At 38.2% G+C, this 24833-nt stretch overlaps 1 protein-coding gene across 1 annotated transcript in view; it reads right to left on the bottom strand.

Moving 5' to 3' along the window:
- Positions 1–2205: 2205 nt before the first annotated feature.
- The window catches only part of SLC2A13 (solute carrier family 2 member 13), a 518890-nt gene continuing 496262 nt past the window's right edge, over positions 2206–24833 (bottom strand). Inside the window, exons 8-10 of the mRNA NM_001192963.1 lie at positions 11780–11901; positions 11501–11653; positions 2206–2432 (exon numbers count right to left, since the gene is read on the bottom strand). Coding sequence (NP_001179892.1) covers positions 2206–2432; positions 11501–11653; positions 11780–11901 — 502 coding nt within the window. The remainder of the gene's footprint in view (positions 2433–11500; positions 11654–11779; positions 11902–24833) is intronic.

Here is a 24833-nt window from a genome sequence, read left to right as displayed (position 1 = left end):
AGTTGCTCCTTTGATAAAGTTACTGTGCATTCAGCTCAGCTGAGTATAAGCATATAGTTAAGGCCATGTATTCAATAAACAGAATAATTGTGGGAATTATTTAGATAAATCAGGAAAACAAATTTCTAAAGAGATCACTTTATGGGTTTAAATACTTTTTCTCCACATTATATTCTGATTTTATCATACAGTAGTTCATTTTCCATTTCATTTTACCTGTGTGAAATATTATACAAACAAGAAATTTCTTATGGGATAAGAAATATCAATAGAATAATAACTTTCTCTGTTAAAGCACATCTGCTTTTCTGGGGAAAATCAAAATTAATATCCCCTTAGAAATCAATTGTCAGAGCACCTAAGTCAAGGAAAAAAGCTCTCAAAAATATATATTTGTTTAATTACGTGAAATGATCAAAGGGAGAAAACTCTTTGTTGGTGGAAGGATTTTTAACTTTAGAGAATGAACCTCCTTGGCTACATTCTCAGCTGTCATAATTGTCATAATGTTCTTATGACATTCTTAAAGCTAGACTTTGAGAGAGACCAAACCATCTTGGAGACTGGCAGAAATATACTGAATTTAGAGTCACTCTTTCACTCCGAAGAATACATTATTAGATGTTTAGAGACACGTTAAAATGCATCAAATGTTTGCACTCTTAACTGACCTCAGAAGACTCATTCATATTTTCACTGGAATTAAGTAATTTTGTGAGTGACTTTGTACATACTATGTAGTTCTTAATATATGAGCAAAAATTGGAATTCACTGATGAATGAGCATAGAAACTAATGAATACTTTGAAAAAATACTGCAGAAATATAGTAAGTCAACATTTCTTAAAGACACATATGAGAACCATTAATCTGTTCCAATGGAAAATCCCAGTTTTTAGACAAGAAGAAAAAAAATCCAAGTCAAGCATGAGAAAAAGGATACACCCACAGACAAATCTATGTATCTATTTTTAAGAGAATGTCAGAGAAAATGAGAAAGTGTACAACATAAAAACCAGTTTATACTCTTAGAATTAAAAAGGAAAAAAAGACAAGTACCATTATGTAATAAAATGTGACAATTCCCTTAGGAAAGTTAATAAAAAGAAAAATAGAAGTCTCATTACTTAATTAAACAAACATAAATAACAGCAAGGTTATTTCTGTTGCTGATTTTCTTCCTTCCTTTGTTTCAGAAATTATTTATTAAAAGAGGGGAAAAATAGTCTGCTAGAAGCTATTTATGTAACACAAATGAAGGCACAAATAGTAGGAATCCAGACTTGATGAGTGAAGTTGTGAATACAGGGGATTTTGGCTTGAACAAAAACTGACCCTGAAATACAGTTGAAGATCTAGTGCTATTTTGTGTTTACAGCTGCACACTTAAGTGACTAACTCAGGGTTAAAAATCTTTAAGGTCCATAAAAATCTTTTCTTTCTTTCTAGCAATAAAATATACTTATCAAAACTTGCTAGCTAATCTGTGCAAATGTATACTTCTTAACTGATGCAAAAAATATGTAGGAAAATAAACCTAAAAAGACCTGCTTTTTATAATGTTCAAAAGATTCTGTACAGAGTCAGCTGCTGAAGAATTTTCAATATTTGAATTGGAGAGAGAAATGAAAATGTAGAATACAAAGGATATAAGGACAGCTGTGGCCTTGTAGGGGACACTCTTGAATTTGTTGATAAAAGCTTAAATGGAATTTTTTTCTAATAGCTGATCACAGATAAGCGCCTCATCCTTAGGAAAAATTAGGGCCAACAGACTATGCTTTGACAGAAAATACCTTTGGACCATATTTTAGCATCCTTTGTTGTAAGTATATCATACATATATGATTTGGCTGGATTAGCACTGACTCAATTGCCACTAATAATTATATATAGTCTTAGGAAAAAAGGATATCACTGAAGTCACTGGGTACAATATTCATTTTAAACTATCTCAGGAAGGAATTACACATATTTGTTCAATAATTATTAGTTTAAAATCTCTGTAAATGTTTTACATCTCTGTGTGTGAAAAAAAAATGTCATTGTGATGGTATCTTCCTTGGAATCAAATATTCTAGGATATGAAGTCGTTCAAAACCAGACTGTGGAAAGGACCAGATTAAAAGCAGGGCAGTGAGGTCACCAATTGCTGTTCTTCTCTCCCAAGTTTGTTTAAATGACTAAATATTAAGCAGCTGATAATTATTCCACATCAGAAGCATCGTTGTCAGAAAGATGGTAGTTACTTCCCTTTACCCGAATATATTCAATGTATCTCCCTTCATCAGAATCTGAAGCACCACATGTACATAGCCTGTTGTCAAAGAGTGATTCAATTTCCTCTAATTTTTTCCCTTTGGTCTCAGGAAGACAGCCATAGATGAAAAGGAGACCCATCGAAGCGAATCCAGCATAAAGGAAGAAGGCTCCTGCAATGGAAAATACCATATATGTAAAGGCTTACATTGGAAAGGGGACTTGATTTTAACTTCTGTTTCTGGTCAATAATGCATGGCTGTGGTCTGAAATGGAACCAAAAATTTGCTTACAGCTTGGTTTATTTGGTTTACTCTAATTATTTTAATTCTGTGAATATAATACAGTTTGTCTTTCTAAACTCAAGTTGCTGCTGCTGCTGCTGCTGCTAAGTCGCTTCAGTCGTGTCCGACTCTGTGCAACCCCATAGATGGCAGCCCACCAGGCTCCTCTGTCCCTGGGATTCTCCAAGCAAGAATACTGGAGTGGGTTGCCATTTCCTTCTCATGTAATACCAAACTCAAAAAGAATGATAGCCCAGGCTCAGAATAACTTCTGCTTTGAAATCTTTCCTCACTTTCCTGGTTAGGGTTGTGCTTTGACAACACTTTGCTGAGGCAAAGTGGTATATAACAACAAAGTAGCATTATAATTATGTGAATATATTTGTGTTAGCCACTAGACTGGAGGCACTTTCAGGAAGAAATTTTCTTCTCATTTATCTTGAGTGTAGTGTTTCCAGAACCGCATTCAGTGATGACACTGCTGATTTCTTGAATCAAAGCTCAAAGTTTAAGAGTCAACAGAGTTTTCTCTTATTCTCCCACCCAATATCCACTCTTAGAAAATCCTGTTGGATCTACCTTCACATACAATCCAAAGATGACCACTTTTTACCATTTCTGGACATCTCTGATTTAAAAGCCTTCCTCTTTACCTGCAGTACTGTAAGAGTCTCCTAACTAGTGCCCCATTCCTTCTCTGAGGCTCCTACAGTCCATTTTTGTGTGTGTGTCCATAGCACTTGGGGCTTCTCAGCGGTAAAGAATCCTCCTGCCAATGGAGGAGAAGCAAGACGTGGGTTCAATCCCTGGGTCAGGAAGATCCTCTGGAGGAGGAAACGGCACTTCGCTCCAGTATTCTTGTCAGGAAAACTCCATGGACAGAGGAACCTGGTGGGCTACATTCTAACTCAATGAAACTGTGCCATGCTGTATAGGGCCACCCAAGATGAATGGGTCATGGTGGAGAGTTCTGACAAAACGTGGTCCACTGAAGAAGGGAATCGCAAACCACTTCAGCATTCTTGCCTTAGAGAACCCCATGAACAGTATGAAAAGGCCAAAGGTATGACAATGAAAGATGAACCTCCCAGCTCAGTAGGTGTCCAGTATGCTACTGGAGAAAGTTGAGAGATAGCTCCAGAAGAAATAAAGAGAGTTGGACCATAAAGAAGGCTGAGTGCCAAAGAAATGATGCTTTTGAACTGTGGTGTTGGATAAGACTCTTGAGATCAAATAAGTCAATCCTAAAGGATTAAATATTTATTGGAAGGACTAATGCTGAAGCTGTAACTCCAATGGTTTGACCACTTGATGCAAAGAGATGACTCATTAGAAAAGACCCTCATGTTGGGAAAGATTGAAGGCAGGAGGAGAAGGGGATGACAGAGGATGAGATGGTTGGATGGCATCACCTACTCAATGGACGTGAGTTTGAGCATGTTCTGGGACATGGTGAAGGACAAGGAAGCCTGGCATGCTGCAGTCCATGAGGTCACAAAGAGTCAGACATGACTGAGCAACTGAGCAACAAAAACAATATGTGACTTCTGGACAGTCATTTAACCTCCTCCTTGGACCTCAGTTTCCTCATTAAGTAAGATGATTTATCAGTTCCTATTTAAATTTATGATTTACATTGTAATTCTGTAAGTTTTACAGCCCAGTAGGACCAGGTATAGGAGAGGTATACTTGAGGAGGAGACCAGCAAAAGTGGTCTCTTCAAGCCCAGAGTCTATGGCTTGTCTCTGGGTTCCCAGTACAGTGCTGATTCATTGGAGAGTTTAGAGAATGAATATTCTCTTGTTGACTACCAGATGGAATACATTGGGTAGGAGATTTGAAATGAAGGCCTAAACCAGACAACATGACTATATATTTGAAACTCAAGCTTGAAGCTGAAAAGTACAGCAGTTAAAGAACTGAAAAATATTTCTCAGTTTGTTGTCACTACAGAATGTGGAAAGACATTATTAAGACTACTTTCTTTAAGTAGTTACTTCCAGACAGGCCTAGAAGTAACCATTTCAGTACTATCCATAGAAACACTTCTTGGGAAGACTCAAGTAAAACTACAGAGGAAAATGCTGCTGAACTGGCTACCCCAAAGAATCTGCTCCATTGAATGAGCAGCCATGAGAAAATAAAAGGAAACAGAGGTAAACTATGAGATATTAAAACATATATATAAAAGGATTGACTAAATCAAGACATAGTTTGTTAGCTTAAATCATCAGAAGCTATATAATTCTTCTGATAAGGAGCTGGACCCTTATAAATCAAATTTTTTCTTTAATAAAAATAAAATTCCATTTACAAATACAAGGCTCCTTTACTTCATTTCAGTTTGGTCTACATTATACTACAAGTTATATATTTTTATGTCATACTTGATAAAAAAAAAATAATACATCATCTGGCATTCATATCAGTGTTACAGTGAGAGGAAGGCTCTGTAGACACTGTGGGTCTGAAAGTCAAAAAGTTACACAGGCTGAATCCTTGTGCAGTTTCTTGAATTGTCTTGATTTTAGTTTCCTGATCTGACAGGGAAAATAAATCCTTCTTTGCTACAAACTGCAAAGAATAGAAAGAATTTTGGATGTTAGTTGCCCAAAAAAGTGATAGACATTATCAAATTACACTAAAATGACTAGGGAAGAATAGTGACTAGTAAGATCAGCATGACTAATAAATCAAGAATGTTTTCATCTAAGGGGTGCTATGACAAGCTGGTTCTTGGAGGATGTGGAATTTTGAGGGAAAAAAATGACAGAGGTGAAGTCTTGCATTCTGAATACAGATAAGCAAGATTGTGGAGGTAAGAAAACAATAGGTGCAGATGATAAAACATTTTAGACTAAACTGGGATGCTAAACTCTAAAATATCTAATGGAGTAAATACGGTCTGCCTTTATAAAATATAATATTTAGAAAATATTCATCATCTTTCACAATTTAAGTACAATGGCATGATTGGAAGTAACAAATCAAATCTTTTCATACTAAACTCGTACAGTTAAAAGCAATTAGATGGCTTACTGACATTTTTAAAGGCCATACAATTTCTTGTGTGTGTGAACAAGATTCCCAAAACCAAAGAACATAAAGAAAATTCTATTAAAAAGCAAGATACTTCTATAAAAATCTGAATAACCTAAAGACAGCAAATGCTACAACTGTGTATATAGGCTTCACTGGTGTGACCTGTGGTTAAGCCAACAGAAGTGCAGGCAGGCCTGGGAGGCTGTGACCTGCTTCATGTACCGGGCAAGTCAGTTATGTAATTCATTTTCTTAATTATGCCCCTTTAGGATGAAAATGAAAAAAAAGTCTGTAGCAAATCTGTTAGGATTGTTAAACAGTGCAATTTTATTCTAAAGGAAATAAATCTTATTAGAGTCCTTATATTAAGTTTCAGATTAAAACATATTTAATTGAATTATACAAAATGAAAAATTAAAGATTCAACACAGACACTTTAATAATGCTCAACAAGGGATCTATTTAGTCACATGTGCTATAAATAAAGTGATATACTGGTGACATTTTATGATAATTTTTAGTAATAAACATTATTGAATGGGACCCAGACTCTTCTAGGCAGTATAGTTTAGGAAGTAAGTAATCAAGACTTGAGGGCTTATGAAACAATAAAAAAGGAAGTAAAAGAAGACATGAATATTTCCAGAGAAATACATCATTAGGGTGCCTATCTGTTGTCAGGAATATAAACATACAGCTTACATCAATCAGTAACCTCTAGGTTAAAATATAGAGAAAAACTCTAACCTGAGCTGAGATATTGTTCCACTAGTGAAAACCTAATGGACAGTGTGCTGACAAGGAAGGAGTCTGGCTTAATGCAAAACAAAAAGCTGCTTCTACTGAGATATTTTTGAAAGAAGCCTGGCTATGCCCTATTTAAATTTTACTTCTGTGGCCTCATGTTTTCCTGACAGAACTGATTCAAGAAGAGGAGCTTTGCTATCAAAAGTCTTACCATGTAGACTTTTATTATTCTGTCTCTGACTTTCCATTAAAAAATGCTTTCTCAAGAAATAAGTCCATATTTAAATATTTAAGTATTCTCAAGGATCAGAAAATATGGGTAAATATTTATTGTGTTTATATTTATGCTATTAGGAAGATAAGCTTGCAAATTTATGTAAACATTCTAATTGCCAAATGGGATAAAGCTGAACATACTAAATATACATCCAGTTTAAAATGCCAGTGCCTTTCCTTTCCAAGAAAATAAATATTTCTAAATGTTTCAAATAATGTTTGGGAGAGAGAGGAGTTTCATAAAGATTAGAAAAAAAAAAAAAGCATTAGATAAATAGTTCTAAATAAAACTAAACACCAAATCATAATGTTCATAAGAGAGGAGGAAGAGACATATGATGTTTCCACATATTCATCATTCATTTAAAAGTTCAGCTATGTATTTATTCATTTGACAAACACTTCTGAGTGCTTAATAGGGGATGCCCAGGAAGGCGTGGGGAATATATTGGTGAACAAAGTATAATCCTGGCCTAAGCTCAAGGTCCAGAAGTGAGAGGGTAGATAGAGGAACTGACAAATAGATTTGTTCTTACTAAAAGAAATTATAAGTAGCCAGAATATGGGATGAGGTGAGATGAGGTGAGGTGCACTGAGGAATGGAGGAGAGGATCTGAGAATGGTGGAAGCACTTGTTTTTCAGTTGCTAACTCCTGTCCGACTAGGGACCTCAGGGACTGTAACACATCAGGCTCCTCGGTTTTCCAATATCCCCCACAGTTTGTGTGAATTCATGTCCACTGAGTCAGTGATGCTATCTAACCATCTCATGCCCTGCTGTGCCCTTCTTCATTTGCCTTCAATCTTTCCCCACATCACCATCTTCTTCAATGAGTTGGCTCTTTGCATCAGGTGGCCAACGTACTGGAGCTTCAGCTTTAGCATCAGTTCTTCCAATGAATATTCAGGGTTGATTTCCTTTAGCATTGACTGGTTTGATCTCTTGAAGTCCAAGGGACTCTCAAGACTCTTCTCCACCATCACAACTGGAAAGCATCAATTTTTCAGCACTCAGTCTTCTTTATGGTCCAACTCTCATATCCATACATGACTACTGGAAAAATCATGGCTTTGACTATATGGACCTTTGTTGGCAAAGTGAGGTCTCTCTTCTTAAATATGCTGTCTAGGTTCATCATAGCTTTCCTTCCAGGGTCAAGTGTCTTTGAATTTCATGGCTGCAGTCACCGTCCCCAGTGATTTTGGAGCCCAAGAAAATAAAATCTGTCACTGCTTCCACTTTTCCCCCTTCTATTTGCCATGAAGTGATGGGACTGGATGCTATGATCTTAGATTTTTGAATGTTGAGTTTCAAGTCAGCCTTTTCACTCTCCTCTTTCACCTTCATCAAGAGGCTCTTTAGTTCCTCTTTGCTTTCTGCCATAAGGGTGGTGGCATCTGTGTATCTGAGGTTGTTGATATTTCTCCCAGCAATCTTGACCCCAACTTGTGCTTCATCCAGCCCAATGTTCATTCATGTGCATTTTGCATGGTGTACTCTGCATAGAAGTTAAATAAGCAGGGTGACAGTATTCAGCCTTGTAATACTCTTTTCAAAAAATTTGAACCAGTTTGTTGTTCTATGTCCAATTCTAATTGTTGCTTCTTGACCTCTTTCTCAGAGACAGGTAAGGTGGTCTGGTATTCCCATCTCTAGGAATTTTCTGCAGTTTGTTGTCATCCACATAGTCAAAGACTTTAGCATAGTCAATGAAGCAGAAGTAGATGTTTTTCTGGAACTTCTTTGCTTTCTCCATGATCCAACAAATGCTGGCAATTTGATGTCTGGTTCCTCTGCCTCTTTGAAACCCAGCTTGTACATCTGGAAGTTCTCAATTAATGATTTGCTAAAGCCTAGCTCAAAGGATTTTGAGCATTGCCTTGTTAGCACGTAAAAGGAGCACACTTGTATGGTAGTTTGAACATTCTTTTCCACTGCCCTTCTTTGGGACTGGAGTGAAAACTGACATTTTCTGGTCCTGTGGCTACTGTTAAGTTTTCCAAATTTGCTGACATACTGAGTGCAGCACTTTAACAGCATCATCTTTATGATTTTAAATTGCTCTGATGGAATTCCATCACCTCCACTAGCTTTGTTCCTAGTAATGTTTCCTAAGGCCCTCTTGCCTTCACACTCCAGTTTGTCTCACTCTAGGTGAGTGACCAGTCATAGAGTTTATCTTGGTCATTAAGACATTTTTGTATAGTTCTTTGTACTTCTGCCACCTCTTCTTAGTATCCTCTGCTTCTTTTAAGTCCTTAATGTTCCTGTCCTTTATCATGCCCATTCTTTCATGAAATGTTCCCTTGATATCTCCAATTTTCTTGATGAGAATCTCTAGTCTTTCCCATTCTTTTGTTTTGCTCTATCTCCTTGCATTGTTCATTTAAGGCCTTCTTATCTCTCCTTGCTATTCTCTGGAACTCTGCATTCAGTTGAATATATCTTTCCTTTTCTCCTTTGCCTTTCACTTCTCTTCTTTACTTATCTATTTGTAAAGCCTCCTTAGCCACTTTGCCTTCTTGTATTCCTTTATCTTTCAGATGGTTTTGGTCAACACCTCCTATACAATGTTACGGACCTCTGTCCATAGTTCTTCTACCAGATCTAATCCGCTAAAAATATTCATCACTTCCAGTGTATAAATCATAAGGGATTTGATTTAGGTCAAACCAGAATGGCCTATTGTTTTTCCCTACTTTCTTCAATTTGAGTATGAATTTGGCAACAAGGAGTTCATGATCTGAGCCACAGTCAGCTCCCAGCCTTGTTTTTGCTGACTGTATAGAGCTTCTCTCCATTTTTGGCTGCGAAGACCATAATCAATCTGATTTATTTACTGGCCATGTGGCGATGTCCATTTGTAGAGTTGTCTCTTGTGTTGGAAAAGGGTATTCACTATATATAATCAGTGTGTTCTCTTAACAAATCTCTATTAGTCTTTGTCCTGCTTCATTTTGTACTCCAAGGCAAAATTTGCCTGTTATTCCAGGTATCTCTTGATTTCCTACTTTTAAATTACAATCCCCTAAGATGAAAAGGACATATATTTTTGGTGTTAGTTCTAGAAGGTCTTGTAGGTCTTAATAGAACCCATCAACATCAGCTTCTTCGGCAACAGTGGTTGGGACAAGCATGTGTGCATGCTATGTTACTTCAGTCATGTCCAACTCTTTACAACCTCATGGACTATAGCCTGCCAGGCTCCACTGTCCATGGGATTTTCCAGGCAAGAATACTGGAGTGGGTTGCCATTTTCTCCTCCAGGGGATCTTTTTGATCCAGGGATCAAATCCAAGTCTCTTATGTCTCTTGCATTGGCAGGCAGGTTTTTTACCACTAGCATCAACTTCAGCTTCTTTGGCATCAGTGGTTGGGACACAGACTTGGATTACTCTGAGGTTCAATGGTTTGCCTTGGAAAGAAACCACGATCATTCTGTTGTTTTTTAAGCCTGCACCCAAGTACTGCATTTCAGACTCTTTTGTTGACTACGAGGGCGACTCCATTTCTTCTACAGGATTCTTGCCCACAGTAATAGATATAATGCTCATCTGAGTTAAATTCACCCATTCTCTTCCCTTTTAGTTCCCTGATTCCTAAGATTTTGATGTTCAATCTTGCCATCTCCTTCTGGACCATGTCCAATTCACCTTGATTCATGGACCTAACATTCCAAGTTCCTATGCAGTATTGTTCTTTATAGCATCAAACTTTATTTTCACCCTAGACACATTTACAACTGAGTGTTTCCACTTTGGCCCATCCTCTTCATTCTTTCTGGAGCTAGTTGTAATTGTCCTCTGCTCTTCCCCAGTAGAATATTGGACACCTTCTGACCTGGTGGGCTCATCTTCTGGTGTCATATCTTTTTGCCTTTTCTTACTGTACATGGGGTACTCCAGGCAAGGTTACTGGAGTGGTTTGCCATCTCCTCCTCTAGTGGACCACATTTTCTAAGAACTGTTCACCATGAACCATCCAACTTGGGTGGCCCTGTACATTATGGCTCATACCTTCACTGAATCATGCAAGTCCCTTCCCCAGGATATGTGATCCATGAAGGGAGGGGTGGGTGAACGGGGGTGGGGGTGGGTTCTAAACAATAGACTTTCAGTATATAATCACGGAGGCTCAGATTAGCATGAAAACCCCTATTTCATCACTTAGAATCCAATCATAACCTATAAACTCATACAGACAATAAAGAAATTCTCTTGCTAAAAAGACACCTTTTCATTTTAGTAAAGATAAACCTGAAGTAGCTTCCCAAAGTTTTTTCCTAACTCAGTCACTTCTCAAGATTGTTTTCTTCGAGTTATGGTCTCTCTACATTTTACATGAACACCTCTGCCACATTTATAGTTTCAGCAGTCATAAGTGCTGGTCTCAGTGGATCCTGAAATACTTTGGTCTGAACAGCAGATATGATAGAGTGGAAGGCACAGTGCGAGCACAACATTTGGGGGAGCAACTTTGACCCTACTTTGATTCTACTCTTGGATACAACCCATCCATGTTAAGAGACATTTTCAAGCATGACCCCTAGACTCCAGGATCTTTCTATAATTCTCTGTTGTTTATGTTTTTTCCAGTAAACTAAAGGCCTTGTTGTGAAGACTTCCCACTGAGGATAGCTGGGAGATGTTTGGGTCTGAAGTGTAGGTGGGTGAAAGCTATAAAGCACTGAGGGACAAGCAGCAATACTGCTTAGGAAAGGACAGTTCCTCTTATCTTTTCCCAGAAACATTTCTAAGGCTTCTGGGGAATAAGACAGCCTTGCAGAGATATTTATAATAGCAAAAATATAACCATTTAGTTTTTCAATCACGAATGACAGCAAATCTAAAAACAAGAGTAGAAAATAAAAATGAAACTATATTCTCTTACCATAGTATGTAAGATACTCTGCTGTGTGTAAAAATGTCAATGACACCAGAACATTGAAAATCCAATTTATTCCAGATGAACATGCATTTCCTGTGCTTCTTGCCCAAAGGGGATATATTTCAGAATTCACAGTCCAAGGCATTGGTCCCATTCCTGAGAAGTATAAAATGAAGAATTTCAGTAAAGTAGCATGTAAGGAATTTAAAAGAGTAGCTTGTCTTGTCTAAATAGAGACAATTTAATTAAAATAACAATTACAACAACAGAGTCTTTGTTTACCAGGTGCGAAGAAAATAAGATATAAAATAAGGCCCAGAAGTGCAGTCCAGGAGTACGGAGTAGGGCAGAAATTGTAAGCCCAAAATATTTCTTCTGTTTTGAATTTGGTTTCATTTTCACACCTGAAAAGTAAGGCAAGATAAATATTAACTTAGGGTGTTAGGTTATAGTTGCAGAAATTCAATGTATTATCTAGAATGCATTTATAGTTCCTTAATTTCATTAAGGAAAAGAAACCAAGATGTTTCTCTAAAAAAATTTTTAAAGGAGGATTATATATGTAAGCTGACATGAAACTTTTTAGAGCTGAATGTAATTCAAGAACAACACATTGTACATACAACTGAGTAACAAAAAAATAATCTGAATGAAAAATGGGCAGAGGATCATAAGAGACATTTTTCAAAAGAAGATAAACAGATGGTCAGTCAGTTTGTTAGTTTAGCCGCTCAGGTGTGTCCGACTTTTTGCAATCCCATGGCCTGCAGCATGCCAGGCTTCCCTGTCCATCACCAACTCCCGGAGCTTGTTCAAACTCATGTCTGAGTCGGTGATGCCATTCATCCATCTCATCCTGTCTTCCCCTTCTCCTCCTGCCTTCAATCTTTCCCAGTATCAGGGTCTTTTTAATGAGTCAGTTCTTTGCATCAGGTGGCCAAAGTATTGGAGTTTAAGCTTCAGCATCAGTCCTTCCAATGAATATTCAGGACTGGTTACCTTTAGGATGGACTGGTTGGATCTCCTTGCTGTCCAAGGGACTCTCAAGAGTCTTCTCCAACACCACAGTTCAAAAGCATCAATTCTTTGGTCCTCAGCTTTCTTTATTGTCCAACTCACACATCCATACATGACTACTGGAAAAATCATAGCTTTGACTATATGGACCTTTGTGAGCAAAGTAATGTCTCTGCTTTTTAATATACTGTCTAGGTTGGTCATAACTTTTCTTCAAAGGAGTACATGTCTTTTAATTTCATGGCTGCAGTCACAATCTGCAGTGATTTTGGAGCCCAAGAAAATAAATTCTGTCACTGTTTCCATTGTTTCTCCATCTATTTGACATGAAGTGATGGGACTGAATGCCATGATCTTTGTTTTTTGAATATTTGAGTTTTAAGCCAGCTTTTTCACTCTCCTCTTTCACCTTCATCAAGAGGCTCTTCAGTTCCTCTTCACTTTCAGCCATAAGGGTGGTGTCATCTGCATATCTGAGATTATTGACATTTCTCTCTGCAATATGGATTCCAGCTTGTGCTTCATCCAGCCCAGAATTTCACATGATATACTCTGAATATAAGTTAAATAAGCAAGGTGACACTATGCAGCCTTGACGTACTCCTTTCCCAATTTGGAACCAGTCCATTGTTCCATGTCTGGTTCAACTGTTGCTTCTTGACCTGCATACAGATTTCTCAGGAGGCAAGTAAGGTGGTCTAGTATTCCCATCTCTTTACCAATTTTCCACAGTTTGTTGTGATTCACACAAAGACTTTAGTGAAGTCAGTGTTTTTTCTGGAATTCTCTTGCTTTTCCTATGATTCAACAGATGTTGGCAATCTGATCTCTGGTTCTTCTGCCTTTCCTAAATTCAGCTTGAACATCTGGAAGTTCACAGTTCACATGTTGCTGAAGCCTGGCTTGGAGAATTTTGAGCATTACTTTACTAGCGTGTGAGTTGAGCACAATTGTGCAGTAGTTTGAATAGTCTTTGGCATTGCCTTTCTTTGGGATTAGAATGAAAACTGACCTTTTCCAGTCCTGTGGCCACTGATGAGTTTTTCAAATTTGCTGGCATACTGAGTGCAGCACATTCACAGCATCATCTCTCAGGATTTGAAATAGCTCAGCTGGAATTCCATCACATCTACTAGCTTTGTTCATAGTGATGCTTCCTAAGGCCCACTTGACTTCACATTCCAGGATGTCTGACTCTATGTGATCACACCACCATGGTTATCTGGATCAATAAAATCATTTTTGTATAGTTCTTCTGTGCATTCTTGTCACCTCTCCTTAATATCTTCTGTTTCTATTATGTCTACTGTTTCTGTCCTTTATGTGCCCATCTTTGCATGAAATGTTCCCTTGGTATCTCTAATCTTCTTGAAGAGATCTCTAGTCTTTCCCATTCTATTGTTTTCCTCTATTTCTTTGATTGATCACTGAGGAAGGCTTTCTTATCTCTCCTTGCTATTCTTTGGAACTCTGTATTCAGATGGGTATATCTTTCCTTTTTCCTTTGTCTTCACTTCTCTTCTTTTCTCAGCTATTTGTAAGGCCTCCTCAGACAACCATTTTCCCTTTTTGAATTTCTCCTTCTTGGGGATAATTTTGATTATCACCTCCTGTACAGTGATATGAACCTCCATCCATAGTTCTTCAGGTACTGTATCAGATATAATCCCTTGAATCTATTTGTTACTCCCACTGTATAATCCTAAGGGATTTGATTTAGGTCATACCTGAATATTCTAGTGGTTTCCCCTACTTTCTTCAATTTAAATCTAAATTTTGCAATAAGGTGTTTATGATCTGAGCGGCAATCAGCTCCTGGTCTTGTTTTTGCTGACTGTATAGAACTTCTCCATCTTTGGTTACAAAGAATATAATCAATCTGATTTCAGTATGGATGGTACACATGGGCAACAAGTTCATGAAAAGATGCCCAGCATCACTATTTATCTGAGATATGCGAATCAAAACCACAACGAGATACTGCCTCATATTTGGCAGAATAACTATCATCAATAAGACAAGAAATAAAAAGTGTTGGCAAGAGAGAACGCCTGTGCATTGTTGGTGTGTATATAAATTGGTGCAGCAGTATGGTAACAGTATCAAGATTCTTTAAAAACTTAAAAATGAAACTACCATACAATCCAGCAATTCTACTTCTGGGTATTTATCCAGAGTAAACAAAAACGCTAACTTGAAAAAAATATCTGCTCCATCCTGTTCACCTCAGCATTATCTTCAGTAGCCAAGATTGTGGAAACAACCTAAGTGTTTGTCAATAGATGAATGGATAAAGAAAAATGTGGTGTGTGTGTACACACACACGCACATAGACACACACACATACATATAGTATATACATATATATAGTCAGTTCAGTTGCTCAGTTATGTCCAACTCTTTGCATTCCCGTGGGCTGCAGTATGCCAGGCTTTGCTGTCCATCACCAACTCCAAGAGCTTGTTCAAACTCATTTCAATCAAGTCGGTGATGCCATCCATCCATCTCATCCTCTGTCTTCCCTTTATTCTCCTGCCTTCAATCTTTCCCAGCATCAGGGGCTTTTTAATGAATCAGTTCTTCGTATCAGGTGGCCAAAGTATTGGAGTTTCAGCTTCAGCATCAGTCCTTCCAGTGAATATTCAGTGTTGATTTCCTTTAGGATTGACTAATTTGATCTCCTTGCTGTCCAAGGGACTTTCAAGAGTTTTCTCCAACACCACAGTTCAAAAGCATCAATTCTTTGGTCCTCCAAAGAATTTTTTGGAGAATCTTTCTTTATTGTCTAACTCACACATCCATACATGACTACTGGAAAAATCATAGCTTTGACTATATGGACCTTTGTGAGCAAAGTAATGTCTCTGCTTTTTAATATGCTGTCTAGGTTGGTCATAGCTTTTCTTCCAAAGAGGGAGCATCTTTTAATTTCATGGCTGCAGTCACCATCTGCAGCGATTTTGGACCCCAAGAAAATAAAGTCTGTTATTGTTTCCATTATCTGCCATGAAGTGATACTCAGTCTTTCCATTACATTCAAGACAACATGGATGGACCTTGAGAACATTATGCTTAGTGAAATAAACCAGAAAAAGACAAATACCATATGATCTCATTTGTATATGTAATCTTAAAAAAAAAATGAGGAGCTCATGGATACAGAGAACAGATCGGTGGTCGTCAGGAGTGGGAAATAGTGTGGAGTGAAATGGGCCAAAAGACACGGACTTCTGGTTATAAAATAAAAAGTCATGAGGAGGTAGTGTGTGGCATGGCTGTAGTTGTTGTTCAGTCATTAAGTCGTGTCTGACTCTGTAACTCCACGGATGGCAGCATGCCCGTCTTCCCCATCCTTCACTATCTCCCTGAGTTTCCTCAAACTCATGTCTATTCAGTCAGCGATGCCATCCAACCATCTCATCCTCTGTTGTCCCCTTCTCCTCTTGCCCTCAATCTTTCCCAGCATTAAGGTCTTTTCCAATGATTTGGTTCTTTGTATCAGGTGGCCAAAGTGTGGCATGGTAGCCATAGTTAATAATACTGTATTGCATAGAGTAGATCTTAAAAGTTCTTAAGAAAAAAATTATGAATATGGGTAGAGATGGATGTTATCTAGACTTATTGTGGTGATCACTTCCCAGTATACCTTAATGTTGAATCATTATATTGTACTCCTGAAACTAATATAATGTTATATATGTAAATTATACCTTAAAAAAGACCATTGTGTTTCATATCCATTTCAAATATCAGACATAATTTCTAGTTAGTCTTTGAGGGCTGCAGTAACATTTTAAAAAGCACTGAAAGTCAGTATGTTGTAAAGCTTTAGATTTTGAAGTAAGGGCAAAAATTCAAATTCCAGAACCAGAATATTTCATTTGTAAAATGGGGGGAAATGCCTTACTGGTAATTTTAAGGATTAGAAGGATCACCTGTAAAGGGGTGATAAGGTAGTATGGGAAGGGAGCAATGCTTATATCTTATTTAAAATAATTCCCTTCCTGCTACACGTACTTGCTTCTCTAGCAGGCACTCTCTGCTGACTTTGCATCTGACGACCTGAGCAACCTGAAAAACATTCTTCTACTGTTATTTCTTATGCTATTGTTCTATCTCCATCAATCTCTATTTTTGAACCTTGACATCTAAGCTCTGTCCTTATTGCTGTGTTTATGACCTCCATCATAACACCTGTCTTGATGCCTGGTCAGTTATCTTCTCCACCCCTCTCATCCTCTGCCATATTCATTTACGTTTATTTCTGGCCCATCTGATACCTTAGCTTCAGAGTTCCTTACTTAACCTTTGAAACTGTGGAAAGGGCATTATAAGTAGCTTGACTATTTTACTTCAGGGTCTCAAACGTACCTCATTCCTTTTGATGATAAGCATGTTATTTATTTCTAGTACCCAAATCACATCTTTAGACTCTCGATTCCTCTCAGTATTCAGTTACATCATTGTTCAACTCAGACCATGCCAATATCGTCTTTACTGACGTCTAGAATCCATCTTTCATTCTTCCATGCTTGCCTGTCATTCTCATAGTTTCAGTTCCCAACTCTGTGCAGGACCATTAACTTCCTTTAATAACCACTTTTCAGAAGTTGCATAAAATTATGAAACCATCCTGCTGACATCTATTAAAAGTTCATGCTATTTCTCTTCAGATGGGTTCCTAATAATGATGATGATGATTATTTACTGTCTTCTCTGTTGAATTTTCTGCTTATTTTAGAGTAAACATTGAATAAACTTTTGGTCAACTGTTGCCTCAATTAATTAAAATACTTCTTACTATCCTCTAGTCTTGAAATCTTTCCCACCTTTCCTGGGTTTGAAGAACTTGCCTCCATTTTCATAAAAATTGAAGACTTTCCACGTGAATTCCCTCAATTTTTCTCTGTTGGACCTTTTCTTTTATCTTATTTCAGATTCTTCTCCTACTTTGAATGGTAACATGTCTCTTGCCTGTTCTAAGGACAGACCTTCCTATTAGTGGTTCTACATTTGCTTCTGTTTCCTCTACAGTATGTTCCGTCAGTAGTCAGTTCTCTTTATGCCATCTTTAGTTTCTTCCTACTTGAGCCTACCCTTCTATTTACAACACACAAAAATTACTCCTATTAAAATCTTTCGTCCCTTTCATATTACTACTACTAGCTCATCTGAAATTACAAAGTAGTTTACAGTAGTGAGGTCCTCATCCACAGACACTCCCCTGATTTTTACTCATGCCCTATTTTCTCTGAATTGTTCACCCCAAACTGATGGCCTCTTAATCCTCAACTATAATTACCTTGCCTTAATTCTGAGGCTCTTCGATTACCCTGTGGCAGTTGATATTGCTGAAAACCCTCCTGCCTTCTCTTTCCCCTTTACTTTTATATCAATATATCCATCTCAACTCTCTGATGTATTTGTCTTCATTGCCTTTTAAAATGCCTCTTCCTCCCCTCAGCCTCTAAATACAGATGTTCTCGCAGGTTCTGGTTTGGGGTTTATACCTTCTCCCTTAATCATTTCATCTAATTTTAGGGATTTTGATATCCACTTAAATGCTCACTTACAGGGAACCTAGCCTTGACCTTTTCCTCAAGCTCCATTAATTGAATTTACATATGTGCTGAACATCCATATCTAGATTTCCTGCCAAGACTACAGTGGAATGCATTATCTTCTACAGGAGGTAGAGTGAAGCTATTATGAGTTCATATCATAACTCTACCACTTATAAGCTATGCTCATTCATTCAAACATTTATATAGTGAACACTTTTTTTTTTTTTTTTTTTGTTTAAATCAGCTTTACTTTATTTTTTTTTTTTCTCTAATTTTATTTTATTTTTTAAACTTTACATAATTGTATTAGTTTTGCCAAATATCAAAATGAATCCGCCACAGGTATACATGTGCTCCCCATCCCGAACCCTCCTCCCTCCTCCCTCCCCATACCATCCCTCTGGGCCATCCCAGTGCACCAGCCTTATGTGTCAGATATTGGAGATATGCTATGCTATGCTATGCTAAGTCACTTCAGTCGTGTCCGACTCTGTGCGACCCCATAGATGGCAGCCCACCAGGCTCCCCCGTCCCTGGGATTCTCCAGGCAAGAACACTGGAGTGGGTTGCCATTTCCTTCTCCAATGCGTGAAAGTGAAAAGTGAAAGTGAAGTCGCACAGTCGTGTCCGACTCTTAGCGACCCCATGGATTGCAGCCAACAGGCTCCTCCATCCATGGGATTTTCCAAGCAAGAGTACTGGAGTGGGGTGCCATTGCCTTCTCCGATTAGAGATATAGTTATAAACAAAATAACAACCCTTTGTATTTGTGGAAACTAGAGTTTAGTGAGTACAGGCACAGTCGTGTTTTCTGATCTTTAAAACAGGAGAAAAGACTATTATCATAGGCTGTTGGCAACATTAAATGTGATGATGCGTATTGAGTGCCAACCACACTACCTGGCATGTAGTAAATGCACAATACATATTATTTTAATAGTGCCTCTCATGACATTTCTCTGAGTTGAAACAGAGTTGAAATTAGTTAAAATCATGTTTTTCTTATCCATCTCTTTAAATTCTCTATACTTTTGAAAGTGAAAGTTGCTCAGTTGTGTCTGACTCTTTGCAACCCAATGGACTATATAGTCCATGGACTTCTCCAGGCCAGATACTGGAGTGGTAGCCTTTCCTTTCTCCAGAGTATCTTCCCAACTGAGGGATCAAACCCAGGTCTCCCGCATTGCAGGCAGATTTTTTTTTACTAGCTGAGCCACCAGGGAAGCAAAAGTAAAGAAGGGTGGCTAAGAGAATGAACTCTGGGATTGACATCCTACTTTCAAAATCTATATGAGGACACTCAGATTTGAAGCTCATATGTATGTGATCTAGGCACTTAACTTCTAAAAGTCTGCATCCTCACCCGTGAAATAAGGATTTTCCTGGTAGCTGTGTCAGAGATATTTTGAGGCATGTGTGAGTTAATATATGCAATGAATTTTGCAAGAAATCATAATTATCTTTCCTAGACATAATTTTTTGAATTTGACTCTTCCTTTCTATTTTCATTCATACCAACTTAATTCAGACTCTGGAGTTTGTTTCACCAACTGTATCTGGCTGTGGCAGACCTTAGTATAGGGCCTTTATGAGTCTCTACCTGTGTATTTCCTGATGTTCATGCTTGTGGGTCATCCTCTCTCCTTAAGTGTGGGGGTGACCTTTGATTTGTTGGCTAAAACCCAACAGAATGTGGTAAAAGTGACAGGACATATGTGATTAAGATTATAGTGCTATTTAGCTGAAGTCTCTCATTTCCTTGTTGGCTCTGAAAAAGCAACATTTCAATGCCAGTATTGAAATGCTCACGGCAGGAGCTGAGAGAAATCTTTAGGAGCTGAGGATAGCCTTTGGTTAACAGCTGGCAAGAAACAAGAGTCATTAGTACAAAAGCTACAGAATTCTGCTAGCAAGAGCTAATCCTTTCCTAACTGAGCTGCAGATGAAACTACAGACCCAGCCAACATTGACTGTAACCTTGTGAGACCCTAAGCAGAAGACCTAGCTAAGCTATGCCTAGACTCCTGATCCATAGAAACTGATTATCATACATGTGGGTTGCTTAAAGCTGCTAACCTAATATTGTGGTAAGACTGTTTTTCAGCAATAGAAAACAAATAGAGTCTCAATTATTTTTCCCGCTTCTCACATTACTTTCTTCAAAGTACTAATCCACCAAGCTGAGCTCTTTAGAGTATTGTTCATGCCACCTCACAGCTTAAAACGCATCATCCTCCTTATTCCAAATGCCCATGAAATGCAGCCTGCAAAATTTGGCTGTAGCTTACCTTATCTTGTGAGGGCTTCCTTGGTGGCTCATTGGTAAAGAATCTGCCTGTGATGCAGACTAGGGGTTGATTGCTGGATCAGGAAGATTCCCTGAAGAAGGGAATGGCTACCTACTCCAGTATTCTTGCCTGGGAAATCCCATGGGCAGAGGAGTCTGGTAGGCTACAGTCCCTTGGGTAGCAAGAGTCAGACATGATCTAGCAACTAAACCACCACCACCACCACCAAACCTTGAGGGATGAATGATTAGAAGAGGAGAGTATGACCTCAGGGAAGCTGGTGACTCCCTTCCCTTCATGTATTCTGTACTGTGTACACAATCCTTTTCTCCAGCTAAACTAGACTACTTATTTTCCGAACCTACCTTCCAGACTCAGCATCTTGTACTCATGCCATTTCTTCTAACGAAAGGCAAATTCTCACTCCTGATTTCTACTATCAGAATCTACCTAGCCTTCAAGGCTAGTACAGATGCCACCCATTCACCTGTCTGAAATATTCTTCCTCCTCTCAGTGCCTTTTCATTTTCCTCATCTATACCCACTGCAGTGTTCTTGCCTGGAGAATCCCAGGGGTGGGGGAGCCTGGTGGGCTGCCGTCTATGGGGTCGCACAGAGTCAGATATGACTGAAGCGACTTAGCAGCAGCATACTGTTATCACACAGTGCTTTGTATTATGCTATCTGAATGTACTCCCTCTTCTACCGTCCTGAGCTCTCATCCCAGGCAGCACAGCACAAAAGTTAAGTACACAGGGTCTAGCATCCGGCTGCACAGTTCAGTATCTCAGTTCTGCCACTTACCCACTGTTTACCTTTGGGAAAGTTACCTTGGTTTTATAATCTGTAAAATGTATATGTGTGTGCTAAGTCACTCAGTCATGTCTGACTCTTTGTGACTCTATGGGCTACAGCCCACCAGGCTCTTCTGTCCATGGGATTCTCCAGGCAAAAAATATTGGAGAGGGTTGACATGCCCTCCTCCAGGGGATCTTCCCAACCCAGGGATCTAATCTGAGTCTTATGTCTCCTGCATTGGCAGGCAGGTTCTTTACAACTAGCATCATCTGGGAAGCCCATTTGTAAAGTAAGAGTCCTTAACAATAGACTTGTTACAAAGATTGATTGCTCAAATTAATTGACAAAGAAAGCAATTTATCTGTTTGCCAAAGAATAGTCATTTTTGTATTCCCCTCCCTTTAAAAAATCTCAACCACTAGTCTATACTGGAACTCTGTATAGAGAACAATGGTCATTAAATGATGAAGCCTTCACATTTGTTTAATGATGAGTAGTAAACAGCATTAGCAATCCCCTGTTCAGTAATCCTCCACTTTCACTTACCACCAGTCAAATAATATTTTGGCTTATGAAGATCTTAAAATGAGACAATAGGATAGAAAGTGGGAGGGGGAGGGGAATGATGGGAGAAAGGGAAGGAGGAGAAGGAAAGGGAAAAGACAGATTGCTGAGGACAGAAATACAAATAATCAGATCACTAAAATTCACTGAAAAACTCTATTCACTATTTACAACTCATTATTATCAAAGTTCCTTGTATGATTGCTTGCTGAACAATGGAAAGCAGGATCTTTTCAGGCAGACTCTTGCTTGCTGTGATGTGGCTTTCAACCATCTGGACACATACATTTATACACATAAAAGGCTAACTCCTCTTCATTCTCATGCTGATTTTAGGAAAGCGCTGCGCTGCAGCATGGACCTGGCAGAGTTACTTACCCAGCAATACGCAGACAGCTAATGACTAAGAATGTGACATCATACATGACCTTCAAAATATAAACACTAGAAATTCCAACTAAAAAATAAAAGTGTATATTCCAAGTGTTATTGCAAAATACCCTCAAGCTTTCCTGGCTTAGTGACTGCTAGTGGAAGAACACAATGCTCTGGGGAAAGAACAAAAGTACTTTGCCATAAGTGTGTGGGTTGGGATTAGAAAGAGTCATGCTCTCTGATGAGGCACCTTCTCATCACATCCTAGAGCAAAACCAGAAAATAATTGCAATAATAGTAGCTGAGAAGAGAGTGCTGCAGTGAACAAAGAACAATCATATGCAAGCAAGCAAAATGGTCTCATTTTGGTGGAGTGAGAGAACTACTCTTTGCTAGCAGACTAGACTAAGACTTGATATGTAGATAAGAACAAAAAAGATTAGTTTCCTGTTCCAGCAGTGACGTCCACAGTGCTTTCCTTAATAATGCATCTAGAAATTAACAGCTTTCTTTGAAGGTAGAACAATTCTCGCTTGCCTACTCAACACCTACTCCAAAATCAGTTCATACGTAGAGCTATTTCTGCCTATTTTTTGGTGTTATTTCTCCATCACATCTCTAAACAGTTTTAAACCAAAGAAATAACCAAAGGAACTAAGTGGTGCAATTTGCTCTTGCCACAATTAGCCATACATAACTTATTCCTTGCTTCCTACACAGTACATGCTTTTTGTATTGTTCCTTTATTCAGTATGATGAAATTATTTATGTGCTTCATGTTCATGCATGGGGGATGGAAGAAAATATGACTTGTTTTTATAGCACAAAACTTCAAATTTTATCTTTCCAATCTTAATCACTGAGAAATCTACAGAATTTTGCCACCTTCCCAGAAGAGTTTATGAAAGACTTAGGGTTTTGGATTTTCTGTATGGCTCAGGAAATTCAAACAGGGGCTCTGTATCAACCTAGAGGAGTGGGATGGAGAGGGAGATGGGAGGGAGGTTCAAAAGGGAGGGGATATTTGTATACCTATGGCTGATTCATGTTGAGGTTTGACAGAGAGTAACAAAATTCTGTAAAGCAATTATCCTTTAATTAAAAAGGAAATAAATTTTTTTTTAAAGATGGGGTTTTGGAGAAAGGAAGGAATAGTTTACTACAATTTTGTGACACAGCTACCATTCTTCTACTGGCTTACTGCACAGGCTTCACTTGTCAATTCATTACTGTGAAGTGTCAGGGAAGCAAGATTTCATCTCCAATTCCTGACGCAGAACTGTGATTTCTTTAAAGAAGATCATTAAGCTATCACCTCAAAACCAAATGGATACTGCTAAGGGTTAAATCTCATAGTTCTTTATAGGAATTTATGGTCTGATTACACATGGTTATAGTCTAATGGTGGTGGTAGAGAGGTACCTAGAAAAGGACAGAGTACCTCCCCAGGAAAGGGCATTTTCACTTTTGTCTGGGAAGAAATAAACACAGTGTCAATCAATCAGAGGACTAGGATGATATAAATCTACAAGTACCCTTAGCCATGAGAAATTTTGATTTTGGGGCATCCAATCAGAAAAAATTACTTTAACAAACTTGAATCATTACTCCTCAGACAGTGTAACTTCTGTTTACTAGTATAATTCCTACATAATAGACTAACATGAAACAAACTTTTGCCAAGTCTGGCAATACAGCATTTAAACTGTAAAATGTGTCGAGTTCAACAATTTTAGAAAAGTATAGCTCCTGGCATGTAGTATGCAGACCATGGTGAACATCTTGGTCTTGGATTATTCTCTATAGTCAAGTCTTTCCCCCTATTTTCATGTTTCATATTTTTCTTACATAAAGGTAAGTTGAAAAAAAAATCATCTATTATCTTTTGTTAATTACTGTTGTTTTCTTTTAAAAATAAAACCTTTAGAAGTATTGAGATGATTAAACACAGACATGGGTAAATTTCAAAAGCACTAGAAATTTAGAGCTAAAGCCATTTCTAAAAATGAATCAATAAAGTTTTATTTATATATAAATCACTGTACAGTTGTGAGAGCTGGACTATAAAGAATGAAGAACATCAAAGAATTGATGCCTTTGAAATGTGGTGCTGGAAAAGACTCCTGAAATTCCCTTGGACTGCTAGGAGATCAAAGCAGGCGATCTTAAGGGAGATCAATCCTGAATATTCACTGGAAGGACTGAAGCTAAAGCTGAAGCTCCAGTATTTAGATCATCTGATGCAAACAGACAACTCACTGGAAAAGTCCCTAATGCTAGGAAAGATTGAGGGCAGAAGGAGAAGAGGGTGTCAGAGGATGAGATGAGATGGCTGGACAGCATCACTGATGGAATGAACATGAACTTGGGCAAACTCTGGGAGATGCTGAAGGACAGGGAGGCCTGTGTGCTGCAGCCCATGGGGTTGCAGGGAGTTGGACATGACTGTGTGACTGAATAAAAACAACAACACTGAATCTAAGCCATATACCAGTATGTTGGCTAGCTTATATGCCCTACTATGGGGAAAAGATGGACAGAATATGAGTGGGCAAACAAATGAAAATAATAGCAATACTTAAAGCTGATGAAGATTCAGTGATATTGGTATAGTCTTTAATTCTGCTAAGAGTTTAACTTGGTGTAACTTCCTTTTGGTTTCCCTGGTGGTTCAGATGGTAAAGCATCTGCCTACAATGTGGGAGACCTGGGTTCAATCCCTGGGTCAGG

Source organism: Bos taurus, chromosome 5 (genome assembly GCF_002263795.3).
Source record: "Bos taurus isolate L1 Dominette 01449 registration number 42190680 breed Hereford chromosome 5, ARS-UCD2.0, whole genome shotgun sequence".
Lineage (NCBI taxonomy): Eukaryota > Metazoa > Chordata > Mammalia > Artiodactyla > Bovidae > Bos > Bos taurus.
The sequence above is the reverse complement of the archived record's forward strand: the minus strand, read 5'-3'. Positions and strand labels throughout refer to the sequence as shown.